We start from the raw sequence: 13,818 nt of genomic DNA on the forward strand, positions 1-13,818 counted from the left end.
AGACATGAATAATCTTAAGTTAATGCTTTACAAACTTGTTGGTATGAATGTGAATTTCCATTTAGTTTAAAACAAGGTTGGTCCTGGATACGATGCTAAACTGCAACCGTCGGGTCATCGGCAACTAAACCAGCACCCCCACTTCAACCCTTGGATTGATGTGAGGAGGGTGTGTGGACATCCAACACGACTAAAAACAAAACCTGTCAAAAGGGCGGATGAATTCCTCTGTGAACCAACGGCCAGTCATACCTGGAGAGGAGATAGGGACCACCGGGTACTACCCCTACTGAAACACAGTGATGACTCAACCAAACTCAATCACCATAAACGGTGGAAGAGACCTGTTGAGGCATCAGCTGTGCTCCTATGACCTCCATAGGCTACGGAACATGATGATGACGATGATGATTAAAACCAGGTTGGTAATAGTGTATGCTGTCTAAGTTGTCTTCGATTTACACCAAGTAATACAATTTCAATACTCACTCATAGGTGACCTTTCATTTTGTTATTTTGACAGTAATTATTATTATTGTTTGACAATTTAAATAATTTCATAGGACTCTACTATATGTGCATTTGCATAACAAGAAAATTATTATTTCATCTGAGTTATTGCAAACAAAGCAATGCAAATCAGTGTTTTATTCAAGCTTTGGTATTTAAGAATTAACTGCATAACATCTATGAAATATTTTCATAAAAACTTCCCATACCTTATTTGTAATGTGTGTGTGTGTGTGTGTTTTCTCTCTATGTAGTAGCCATGTGTATTTTCAGCAAGGTAATTTCCTCTCTTGTGTGGTAGGCAACACTTGGACAAAGGTCGAGAGCTCGCCTGTGAAATTAAACATACCCGCCCAGCAAAGAAATCGGCCAATCAGCTGAAAGTGTGTTGTGGGACTAGGCATCCACTGAGAACAGGTGACGCAGTCAGCAGCGGGAGGGTTTTTAGTCCTGCCTTGTCTCAGTGCAAGACAGCACCAACCTGGTGGTTTGGGCTTTGGCCAGTCAGGAGCCGGCAACATAGCTGTTTATCTCTCTCTCTCTCTCTCTCATTTATTTTTAAAACTCTACTAAATAGGCCTTTAACCAACGGAGAGCTAGCTGCTCTTATAGGCCAGATAATAAGATAATAAGACAAAAAGACATCAGCATCACGGTGCTCATCCCCAGCTGAAGGCTCAGCAGTGATGGCATCACGAGTTGGGAGACAGAGAGCCCAACTCCCCCACTGCTACTACGAAGGATATCTGGAAAAGAGATCATTCAAAGATAAGGTAGGCTACCTGAAATGACGACTCCATGTATACAGATATTCTTGTTAAAGACCAGAAAATCAGATGATCACTTTTTTTTCTTTTTTTTCTTTTTTCCAGTGGCCTATGTTCAAAGTAGCGTCAGTCATCAGTTTGTCTATATTTACTTATGGATAAATGTGTTTCAGAAGTGCACTGTGTTCTTAAAATTCTCAGAAAATCAAAAGAATGTTGTTGTGGTGGTGTGGGCGGGGATGTGTGTGTGTGTGTGTGTGTGTGCGCGTCAGGCGTGCGCGCGTGTGGGCGTGTGTTATTGCTAAACTTGTAGGACCTGACCCTCAACACACCTTTTTTTTTTTTTTAGATTATTTTTTGGTATTTTCCACCTTTATTTGATAGCGAAGGGATAGTAGAGAGAGAGAGAGAGAGAGAGAGAAGGCAAGGGAGAGAGAGGGGATGATATACAATAAAGGGCCCGGGCTGGATTCGAACCCAGGCCGCTGCGGTATATGTGGTACATGCTCTGCCAGTTGAACCACCAGGTCGCCCTGACCAGGCACCTTTCTTGTGAGGACATACTTGATTTGTGAGGATTTTTGTCCAGTCTTCACTTTTTAAAGGGTTTGTTTTAGGGTTAAGATAAGGGTTCAGGTAAGACACTTATCTCTGATGGCTAAGGTTAGGGGTTAGGGGTTAAGGAATAAATGTTGTCCATGAGGGGTCCCCAAAAATATAGATAAACTTGAGTTTGTGTGTGTGTGTTTACATGTGAGTGTGAGGAGTAAGTATGCTGTGCGACTGTGTTAAAAGGATTAACTTTGCACTACATGTATGCCTATACACTCTTAACAAGTTTTAATTAACAGGGCTTAATGTAGTGGCCCTGTGATGGCCTGGCGGCCTGTCCAGGGTGTCTCCCACCTGCCGCCCAATGACTGCTGGGATAGGCTCCAGCATCCCCGTGACCCTGAGAGCAGGATAAGCGGTTTAGATAATGGATGAATGGGCTTAATGTAGTTTAACTCACCTGTCAGGAACAAATGAAACCTGACCCGACACAAAATATCTCCTTCCAACAGCTGTCTCAGGGTAGACAGCAAAATGATAGACACAAATTACAGCAATATTTAATTACAAGTGTAATGTAGTCTTAATAAAATGTCATGTTGGTTTCAAAAGCAAATAAAAAAGATATCCTTTATGGTGTGCAGTGAGGCGAGGTTTGCTGCTTTACATACAGTCTGTTATTTGGGGCATCACAAAATCCTGTTGTCAGTGACAGGAAGTGAGAGATGTGCACGTGTAGGAAAGGGTAACTATTGTCAACGCCTTCCCTGCCTCATTTATCTACAGCTTTCCTATTTCCCCCCCCTTTTTCTCCGCAGTTGTACCTGTCCAATTACCCCACTCTTCCAAGCCGTCCCGGTCGCTGCTTCACCCCCTCTGCCAATCCGGGGAGGACTGTAGACTACCACATGCCTCCTCCGATACATGTGGGGTCGCCAGCTGCTTCTTTTCGCCTGACAGTGAAGAGTTTCACCAGGGGGACGTAGCGCGTGGGAGGATCACGCTATTCCCTCCTGTTCCCCTCCCCGCTAAACAGACGCCCTGACCGACCAGAGGAGGCGCTAGACAGCTCCGCTATTTAACAATTTATACGTATGTTAAAAGGCCTTCGTGGGGTAGCATGGTGGCCCAGTGGTTAGTGCTGTTGCCTCACAGCAAGAAAGTCCTGGGTTCGAACCCCAGGCCATCCCAGGTCCTTTCTGTGTGGAGTTTGCATGTTCTCTCTGTGTCTGTGTGGGTTTCCTCCAAGTGCTCCGGTTTCCTCCTACCATCAAAAAGACATGCATGTTAGGGTTGATAATCCTGTCTGTGCCCCTGAGCAAGGCAATGGAAAGAAGAACTGGAGTTGGTCCCCGGTCACTGCAGCTGCCCACTGCTCCTATACAATAAGATGGGTTAAATGCAGAGAACAAATTCATTGTAAGAATACAATGTCAAATAAAGTGGCTTTCTTGCTTCATTCTAGTTTCCCCTTTTATAATTTCTTTCTTGTCTGTTTCCTCTTTTGTTGGCCTCATCCTTAGTCTCTTCCTTGCTTTCCTTCTTTTTCCTATTGCTCTTCATATTGTTGCAGTAGAATTGTCCATAAGTAGCACTATTTATGAAAGATTATACCAGAATTCTGCAAGATTTTGAGATGAGTCAGCAAAGAACACAATGTTGAACAAAGTGGCTTTCTGCTTTTCTTTCTATCGCTCTGATAAACATTTAGCAGCAACTTCCATGGTCAGCCACAAACCTGACCTGGCTTGCTGGCTTAATGATTACCTCCACCTATCTGAAGCTTTACAGAGTTGGCTGAGTGATGTTTTCCATGGGCGGGGAAGCCCGACAGGATGAATTGTTTTTAGTAAGCGGTGCATGGACTTTGATTTTCCAAAAGAGCCAAAGAGAAGCGTCACTAGCTTCTGTCAAACTGGTCTGACCGTCTTTCTGTCAATAGCTACTGCACAAAGCCTTGAACCTGTTGAAAACAGGCAACATCGACATGTCAACAAGATAAAAGCTGTAGGAGGCTAGACAAATTTCACACACAGACTGCATAGAAGTACAGACCGTACCATCGTGTCCGATCGAAGGGCATAATATCAAAATGTTCTGTGTATTAACTGACTGTTAATAGTTTTTTAATACACACCTGCACACCACGGTCACAACTCACAAACTAATGTACAGACTCTACAAAGTGGAAGACATTAGACCTTTGTAAAGGGTAATGGAATGTGTGGCATTGTGCCATAAAGTGTGATGCCATGTAATGTATTGTCCTTCCAAGGCAAGTGTAATCTCACTGATGAGATTTTTCTCATTCTTTTGAGGAAAACATTTCCATTTCTTTGACATGCGAACATATCTAACAAATCAGTTCAGCCTCTGAACTCACCGAGATCACTTATCATAACCAGTGCTCCCAACGCCGTAACTGTGTGGTATTCCAAGACTTATAACCATCTTCCTCATTTCCCAATCATTTGTCATGCAGGGGTTATTTTTAGACATCTCATCTCATCTCATCATCAGCCACTTCTCTGGGGTCAGGTCGCGGTGGCAGCAAGCTAAGTAGGGCACTCCAGATGTCCCTCCCCCCAGCAACGCCCTCCAGCTCTTCCAGGGGCATCCCAAGTATTCCATGGCCAGATTGGACATGTAGTCCCTCCAGCGAGTTCTGGGTCTACCCCAGGGTCTCCTCCCAGTTGGACGTGCCCAGAAAACCCCTCAACTGGCTCCTTTTGACACGAAGGAGCAGCAGCACTACTCCGAGCTCCCTCCGGATGAGCTCCTCACCCTACCTCTAAGGCTGATCCCAGACACCCTATGGAGGAAACTCGTTTCAGCCGCTTGTATCCGCGATCTCAGCCTTTTGGTCACTACCCAAAGCTCATGGCCATAGGTAAGGGTTGGAACGAAGATTGACTGTAAATTGAGAGCTTTGCCTTCCGGCTCAGCTCCCTCTTCACCACAGTGGTCCAGTACAACGTCCGCATTACTGCAGATGCTGCACCAATCCGCCTGTCAATCTCCCGCTCCATCCTACCCTCACTCGTGAACAAGACCCCGAAAATACTTGAACTCCTTCACTTGCGGTAACAACTCATCCCCAACTCGGAGGGAGCAATCCACCATTTTCTGGTAGAGAACATGGCCTTAGACTTACAGGCGCTGACTCTCATCCTGGCCATTTCACACTCAGCTGCAAACTGCCCCAGTGCATGCTGGAGGTCGTGTTTTTAGACATTTGTATGTAAATTACGACATTCCTAAAGACATTCCTCTGGAAGTGATGATAACCACTTGTGTCCCTGTCCTGTTTCCTGTCCGTCTTTACTAATCTGTTTGTGTCTCTGTTTGTGCAGACGTCTCGCAGACTGTGGACCTGTCTGTGTGGCAACACACTTTTCTTCTTCAACAACAGCAAAGATGCTGATGTGAGTTACCTTGTGAATGATTAGACAAATGACATAATAGTTTACTTGTAAGATTGTGTCAAGCAACACTGTTAGTTAATCTGTATCTAATAACAACAGTCACTGGGAATTTTTCTATTAGTCATATGTGTGTGTGTGTGTGTGTGTGTGTCTCATCAGTACATAGAGAAGCTGGAGCTCAACAGCTTCATCTCAGTAACAGATGACCGCAGTCGGGACCGTAACTTAGATGCGGCCAGGATCAACCTCCGACTAAAGAATAATGATATCACACTCACAGTAAGTGGAATAAATCATTCAATATGTAAATCAATACTTTCCCCAGTAGTGCAAAGATCATCCTGTTGCTGCATAGTAAAAACTAGTTTTTCTCCCCACCATTCTTTCCTGCAGGCCCCCAGCTTGGAGGCTCGAGAGCTCTGGAAGGGATTTATACAATCTGTGGTCCAGGTTTGTGACATATCTAAAATTTGTTATCGCTGGGGTCCGGGTGGCATGGTGGTCTGTTCTGTTGCCTACCAACACGGGGATCGGCGGTTTGAATCCCTATGTTACCTCCAGCTTGGTTGGGCGTCCTTACAGACACAATTAGCTGTGTCTGCTGGTGGGGAGCCGGATGTGGGTATGTGTCTTGGTCGCTGCACTAGCACCTCCTCTGGTCGGTCGGGGCACCTGTTCAGGGGGATGGGGAACTGGTGGGAATAGTGTGATCCTCCCACGTGCTACGTCCCCCTGGTGAAACTCCTCACTGTCAGGTGAAAAGAAGCGGCTCGTGACTTCACATGTATCGGAAGTTGCATGTGGTAGTCTGCAGCCCTTCCTGGATCAGCAGAGGAGGTGGAGCAGCATCCGGGATGGCTCGGAAGAGTGGGGTAATTGGCCAGATACAATTGGGGAGAAAAAAAGGGGGGGGGGATCCAAACAACAACAAAAAATCTCTGACATACACTGACTGAGCACTTCATTAGGAACACTATACTAAAGTGGGTAGGGGCTCCCTTTGCTCTCAAAACAGCCTCAATTCTTCGTGGCATGGATGCCACAAGATGTTGGAAACATTCCTTTGAGATTCTGGTCCGTGTTGACATGATCTCATCACACAATTTCTGCAGATTTTTCAGCTGCACAGCCCTGTGATGGACTGGCGGCCTGTCCAGGGTGTCTCCCTGCCTGCCACCCAATGACTGTTGGGATAGTCTCCAGCATCCCCGCGGCCCTGAGTAGGATAAGCGGTTTGGATAATGGATGGATGTCAGCTGCACATTCATGCTGCGAATCTCCCGTTCTAACACATCCCAAAGGTGTTCCATTGGACTCAGATCCAGTGACTGGGAAGTCCACTGACGAACTCTGAGCTCATTGTCATGTTCACGAAACCAGTTTGAGACTATTTTTGCATTGTGACGTGGTGCATTATCAGGCTGGAAGTAGCTATTACAAGATGGGTACCCAAATTGTGGCCTTGGAGGGATGCACATGGTCAGCAACAATACTCAAATAAGCTGTGGCGTTCAAGTGATGTTTGATAGGTATTTACGGGCCCAAAGTGTACCAAGAGAACATTCCCCACACCATTACACAACCACCACCAGCCTGGACTGTTGAAACAATGCAGGTTGGGTCCATGGTTTCATGCTATTGGTGCCAAATTCTGACCCTACCATCTGTGTGCCTCAGCAGAAATCGAGATTCATCAGACCAGGCTACCTTTTTCCAGTCTTCAACTGTCCAGTTTTGGTGAGCCTGTGCCCACTGCAGCCTCTGCTTTCTGTTCTTGTCTGATGAAAGTTTAACCCGATGTTGTCTTCTGCTGTTGTAGCCCATCCGCCTCAAGGTTCACCATGTTGCATATTCTGAGACACTTTTCTGCTCACCACAATGGTACAGAGTGTTTATCAGAGTTACTGTATATTGTATTTAGAAATCACGTCAGGACACAGCGCTGTCGCTCGACACAACCGCTACGTTGCATTCTTTATTTAGACTGACACAGCATCACAGGCAGACCCGATCAAACAACCCAGAGCCCGCAGGCATCACCAATCGATCCCAGCACAATAGAACAGCACCAAATCAAATGCAGCACTGTCGATGTGTGCAGACATAACATCCCCCCCCCCCCGGCAGGATTTCAAACATGAAAGGATGACACAAAGTCCTCTAGGTGGCCAGGGCGTAAATGTATGCGAACAGGTCGCGGGGCGGCCTGAGGCTGGGCAGGCCGAGGTGGGGAGGGAGAAGGCAGGGGAAGCTGAGGCCCAGGAATGTCTGGGGCCTGTGTAGGAGCTGCATGAAGCCCCGGGGCGTCTCGCCATGCCGAGGGAATGGCTAAGGTTGTGTCACCAGCTGTGTGTGGCGGAGCTGACACCTTCCGTAGACGACTGGAGTGCCACCGAGTGCCATCGCTGAGGAGGTAAGTGGCTGGGCCCAGCTGACGGGTGACTTGGAGAGGAGAGGACCAGTATGAAGCCATTTTATTGTCCCTGTGGGGCCTGCGGACCCTGACCCATTCTGAAACATTGATGTCTGGCACCCTGGTTCATTTTGACTGGTCAAACCGTTGCTTCATCCGCGTCTGCTGACGAGTGACTGAGGCTCTGACCCTAGAGGGAGGTGCCTGGGGTGTGGAGGGGTGGAGCCTGTCAAGGGGCATGCACAGTTCCCAGCCTAGCATGAGAGAGGCTGGGGAGACGCCTGTGGTCGAGTGCTGTGTGGCCCGATAGTGCAGCAGAGTGTGACGGATGGCCTGCGTGAAAGAGCACTCTTGGGCCATGTGTGCTCTGAGGCCGTTCTTCAGTGACTGGTGAAAACGTTCAATGCCGCCATTGGCCTGGGGGTGGTAGTACGCAGTACGTATATGACGGACGCCCTTGCTTTCGAGATAAGCAGTGAACTCAGCAGAGACCAGCTGAGGGCCGTTGTCAGTGGTGATGGTCTTTGGGAGTCCCCAGCGAGAGAAAAGAGAGTCCAGGAAGTCGATGATGATCTGTGAGGTCACAGTGCCAGAAGTGGTGAGTTCAGGCCATTTTGAGTGTAGATCATAGGCGACCACCATGAAGCGTTGGTGGTGGGGAACTCCATGGATCTCACCACAAATGTCCAACTGCAGGTGTTCCCAGGGCTGAGAGGGCCAGGCGAGAGGTTGCAGGGGTGGGGGAGCCTGGTGGCCAGTCTTGCCACTCACAAGGCAGACAGAACAGTCCTTCACCAGAGCCTCAATATCTCTATCTATCCCCGGCCACCACACCAGGTCTCGGCAGCGCTGTTTCAGTTTCACAATGCCCAGGTGGCCTTCATGCGCCATATTCAAAACACGTGCACGGAGAGCAGCTGGGACCACTGTGCAAAACCCACGTGCCACGCAGGTGTCGTTCCAGCAGGAGAGCTCCTGTCTGACTCGGGCGAACGCAGCCAGCTCCTCTGGGACCTTGTGAGGCCAGCCGTTCTGGATGTAGGTGCGGAGCTGGGAGAGGACAGGGTCCTGTTCGGAGGCTGCCCTCAGCTCCTGCAGAGAGACAGTGGCCTGGAGGGGTGTGTGTAGCATTTGGACAATGTCCTTTTCCACACAGTCTGTGTCCGTCTGTGGAGCTGGGGTGGAGACAGAGCGAGAGAGCAGGTCGGCGACAACATTATCTCTGCCTGGGGTGAACTGCAGGCTGAAGTTGTACTGGCGGAGGCAGTCAGACCAGCGGTGCAACCTCAGGGGTTTGTGGCCTGTCCCAGATGTGGACAGCAGCGCTGTCAGGGCCTGGTGATCTGTCCTGAGGGTGAAGGAGTGGCCATAGAGGTGCCACCTTTCACAAGCCCAGATACAGGCTAACGCCTCACGCTCACCCACGGAGTACCGCTGCTCGGTCAGGTTGAGGGCACGGGAGGCGAAGGCGATGGGCTTCTCCACACCGTTCTGGGTTTGTGACAGCACAGCCCCTATCGCTGTGGCTGATGCGTCACAGGTCACAAAGGTGGAGCTGGAGATGTTGAAGTGAGCCAACACTGGTGGTGAAGTCAGTTGAGTCTTGAGATCACGCACAGCGTCACTGCATGCCTTTGACCACACCCATGGCTCGTCCTTATGCAGCAGCTGGCGCAGGGGGGCTGTGGTCACAGAATACTGGGGAAGAAACCTCAGGTAGTAACTTGTCATACCCAGGAAGGAAGCGACCTGGGCGGCCGAGCTGGGCTCAGGGATGGCCTGAATGGCGTCCACGTTGGATTGTAGTGGAGTTACACCACTCGCTGACAGCCGGAACCCCACGAACTCGATGGCTGGCACAGAGAGGACACATTTCTCAGCATTGAGAGTTAGCTTGTGCTTGGACAGGGCTGCGAAGACCATGTTGAGGCACTTGTCGTGGATTTCACTGGTGGGCCCGTGTACCACTATATCGTCCAGATAAATGGCCATGCCCAGTATGCTAGCCAGCACAGAGACCATGATTTTCTGGAAGCAGCTAGGGGCGGAGCTGAGACCGAAAGGCATCCTGGTGTAGCGAAACACTCCTGCATGTGTCACAAAGGCTGTGAGGTTTCGGCTGCTGGGGTGGAGGGGCACCTGTAAGTACCCCTGTCTGAGGTCGAGCTTGGAGAACACCTCAGAGCCATAGAACTGAGCAGTGAGTTCTTCTGAGGTGGGCAGTGGATACTTATCAGGGACCAATGCCTTATTTACTGCACGTAGATTGACGCAGACACGCAGGCCCCCCGACTTCTTCTTAGCCACCACGAGGTTTGAGACCCAAGGTGACGCGTCCACCGGTTCAATGATGCCAGCTTCCAGCAGTTGTTGCAGCTCGGCGGAGACCCCATCACGGAGAGCCAACGGGATGCGGCGCAGTGGTTGGATGACAGATTTCACAGCAGGGTTGAGGAGAGGTTGATGGGCGAAGGCGGAGAGGCAGCCCAGCCCCATAAACAGCGATGGCCACTTCTGCTGCCAAGGTGTGGCAACAGTCAGGATTGCTGCCCCCCTTGTGTCTAAGAGGGAGAACCCCGGAGCGGAGAACAGGTCCAGGCCCATGAGGTTGGCCCCACGGCGTGCCACATGAAAAACTGCATTGGGCACCAGCTTGGTTCCATAGCGGACAGTCACTTGGAGAGAGCCAACCAGATCGATTTTGGAGTCACCATACCCACAGAGGACAGCTGAGGGTGCGGACAGTGGCAGTGAACCGAAAAATTGACTGTAGGTATCAACATTAAGGAGAGACACACTTGCACCGGTGTCCAACAGCAGGGGGATGCACACATCATTAATGTTGACTGTGCATGATTTGAATGACACTGGCCCAGAGCTCACCTTGTGAATGACGGCGGTTGAAGACTGGGGGGTGTGGCCCTCTGACCCAGCCGGGGAAGATCGACAGACGTTGGCAAAGTGATTTTGCTTACCGCAGCTACGGTATGTCTGACCATGGGCAGGGCAGTTCTGAGCCCTTGAAACATGAGACCGAGACCCACAGTTACCACAGGACTGTTGAGGGCGGGGCCGAGAACGCCGTCGTTGCAGTTGCAAGACGTCCCCAGTGGAGTCGGCGCCCGCCTCGCTCTGGCTGGGTTGCGTCCCGAGGGGCAGCCGTGAGTAGAGGGAGGAGTCGTTGGCAGCTTGACTGGAGGTGGCCACTTGCTGTGTATTTAGCATAGCAGCACACTCAGCTGCTCCCTCAACCTATAGTGCGATGGTAATTGCTCTGGACAGCAGCAGATCATCTTTTTCCAGCAGGAGAGTCTCACGCACCTTTGCGTTGTTGGTGTGTTCGATTAGCTGGTCGCGAACCATCTCGTCCCGAAGCGCGCCAAACTTGCATGAGCTAGCTAGCCCTCGCAAATTAGCTACATACTGCTGCACAGACTCACCAGGCAGTTGGTGTCGCTGACGGAATATAAATCGCCGAAGGAGGGCACTCTGTGGAGCAGCGAAATGGGTGCTCATAAGTCCCACAGCTTCATCAAAGCTTGTGACGTTCCCCAGAGTCCCGAGCACACGATGACCCTCTGCTCCCAAGCAGTGTAGCAACAGAGCCGTCTTCCTAGCCTGGCTCACGTCGTCGAGCCCTGAGGCGATGATGTAATTTTCAAAACTATGTAGCCAGCGAGTCCATGGTACCGGAGGCTCGCCAGGTAATGCCAAGAAGGGGGCAGGTGGTGGGAGAGAGATATCAGCCATCCTCGTCGCCAATAATGTATTTAGAAATCACGTCAGGACACAGCGCTGTCGCTCGACACAACCTCTCCGTGGCATTCTTTATTTAGACTGACACAGCATCACAGGCAGACCCGATCAAACAACCCAGAGCCCGCAGGCATCACCAATCGATCCCAGCACAATAGAACAGCACCAAATCAAATGCAGCACTGTCGATGTGTGCAGACATAACACTGTAGCCTTTCTGTCAGCTTGAACCAGTCTGGCCATTCTCCTTTGACCTCTCTCATCAACAAGGCATTTCCGTCTGCAGAGCTGCCTCTCACTGTTTTTTTTACCCCCACACCATTCTGAGTAAACTCTAGAGACTGTTGTGTGTGAAAATCCCAAGAAATCAGGAGTTACAGCAATACTCAAACCAACTCGCCTGGCACCAACAATCATGTCACAGTCGAAATCACTGAGATCACGTTTTTTATGCATTCTGATAGCTGATGAGATCATTAACAGAAACTCCTGACTCATATCGGCATGATTTTATGTACTGCTGCCATATGATTGGCTGATTAGATATTGCACGAATGAGTAGGTGTACAGGTGATCCTGATTTGATTTGTGCTCAGTGAGTGTATGTACACACTGACTCATGAAATATTATTTCATGCCTTTGTTAACAGCCGACTGTACGACAAGTGTTAAAAACATGACATATTGGCTCTCTGGGTAAAGTAGCGGTCTGTTCCGATGCCTACTGACACTGGGCTCACCGGTTCGAATCCCCGCGTTACCTCCGGCTTGGTCGGGTGTCCCTACAGACACAATTGGCCATGTTGCGGGTGGGAAGCCAGATGTGGGTATGTGTCCTGGTCGCTGCACTAGCGCCTCCTCTGGTCGGTCGGGGGGCCTGTTCGACAGGGAGGGGGAACTGGGGGGGAATAGCATCATCCTCCCACGTGCTACGTCCCCCTGGGGAAACTCCTCACTGTCAGGTGAAAAGAAGGGGCTGGTGACTCCACATGTATCAGAGGCGGCATGTGATAGTCTGCAGCCCTCCCCGGATCAGCAGAGGGGGTGGAGCAGCGACCGGGACAGCTCGGAAGAGTGGGGTAATTGGCTGGATGCAATTGGGAGAAAAGGGGGGAAACCCCCCCCCCCTCCAAAAATTGCATATTAAAATATTTTAAATGGCATCTTACACATGAAGATTGCAGTTGCCTTTGGACTGTTTACTGACATGCTTTCTGTTGAATGCAAAATTTAATTACCGTGACTAGAGGGGAATTACAGTGAGTATGCATTCTAATTGGTAATGGGTCCTGGGTGTTTTTTATGAGACAACGTTGATGTTAGGACACCGTTAACATCAGGCTGAGTTTAGATAATTCACCTTGAACTTGTGGCGATGAACTGGGAAATCGCTCAATTGATTTTACTGTCTCACTCATTTGTTTGGGTGAATTGTGGCGGTTGTAAAGCTGTGCTGAACTCTGTGTTTGGCAATTCTGTTCAGTTGTCAGTGCCCTCCAAACTCAACCTGCTCCCCGGCCAGATCCAGATGCTAAAAGAGGTGGTGAATAGAGAAAAGGAAAGAGTTACGGCCCTCTCTCCACCCGTGGTCACACCTCCACCTGCCAACAGCTACAGCCTCTACATTGACCTTGCAGGAGACATGCCGAGGTGCGTACGTCAAATCCCAAATGGGGCTTTTTTGGATTTTTGATTCATACTCTCTGGTGTTGTTGTACTAATTTTGGCCCAAAAGCCGAAATTATACATATTATGATTGGGTTATAGTGGCACAGTGATTAGCGCGGTCGCCTCACAGCAAGAAGGTCCTGGGTTCGAACCCTGGGGTTGTCCAACCTTGAAGAGGCATCCCAGGTCATCCTCTATGTTGAGTTTGCATGTTCTCCCCGTGTCTGCGTGGGTTTCCTCCGGGTGCTCCGGTTTCCTCCCACAGTCCAAAGACATGTAGGTCAGGTGAATCGGACATACCTAGGTGTGTGTGTGTGTGTGTGTGTGTGTGTGTGTGTGTGTGTGTGTGTGTGTGTGTGTGTGTGTGTGTGTGTGTGTGTGTGTGTGTGTGTGTGTGTGTGTGTGTGTGTGTGTGTCTCGGCCCTGTGATGGCCTGATGGCCTGTCCAGGGTGTCTCCCCACCTGCCACCCTGTGACTGCTGGGATAGGCTCCAGCATCCCGTGACTCCGATTGGGATAAGCTGCTTGGATAATGAATGAATGGATGGATGGATGGCTTTGAGTGGCTGTTGCAGCTAGAAAAGCGCTATATAAAATGCAACTTGATTGTTGATTGATTGCTTGATGGATGATTGGGTTAAAATGTTTGGGCAATCTCAGTCAGTGAGCTCAGTCTATGAGCTCTGGAATTCATTAATTTCCAATGTCTCAATCCCTAAACCCTGCT

At 49.6% G+C, this 13,818-nt stretch overlaps 1 protein-coding gene across 1 annotated transcript in view; it reads left to right on the plus strand.

Moving 5' to 3' along the window:
* Window positions 1-975: 975 nt before the first annotated feature.
* The window catches only part of stap2b (signal transducing adaptor family member 2b), a 29,123-nt gene continuing 16,280 nt past the window's right edge, over window positions 976-13,818 (plus strand). The window contains exons 1-5 of the mRNA XM_056276884.1: window positions 976-1,283; window positions 5,183-5,254; window positions 5,414-5,533; window positions 5,648-5,704; window positions 12,907-13,073. Of these exons, the coding sequence (XP_056132859.1) occupies window positions 1,197-1,283; window positions 5,183-5,254; window positions 5,414-5,533; window positions 5,648-5,704; window positions 12,907-13,073 (503 nt within the window). The 5' untranslated portion in view covers window positions 976-1,196. The remainder of the gene's footprint in view (window positions 1,284-5,182; window positions 5,255-5,413; window positions 5,534-5,647; window positions 5,705-12,906; window positions 13,074-13,818) is intronic.

This window comes from Lampris incognitus, chromosome 3, assembly GCF_029633865.1.
Source record: "Lampris incognitus isolate fLamInc1 chromosome 3, fLamInc1.hap2, whole genome shotgun sequence".
Lineage (NCBI taxonomy): Eukaryota > Metazoa > Chordata > Actinopteri > Lampriformes > Lampridae > Lampris > Lampris incognitus.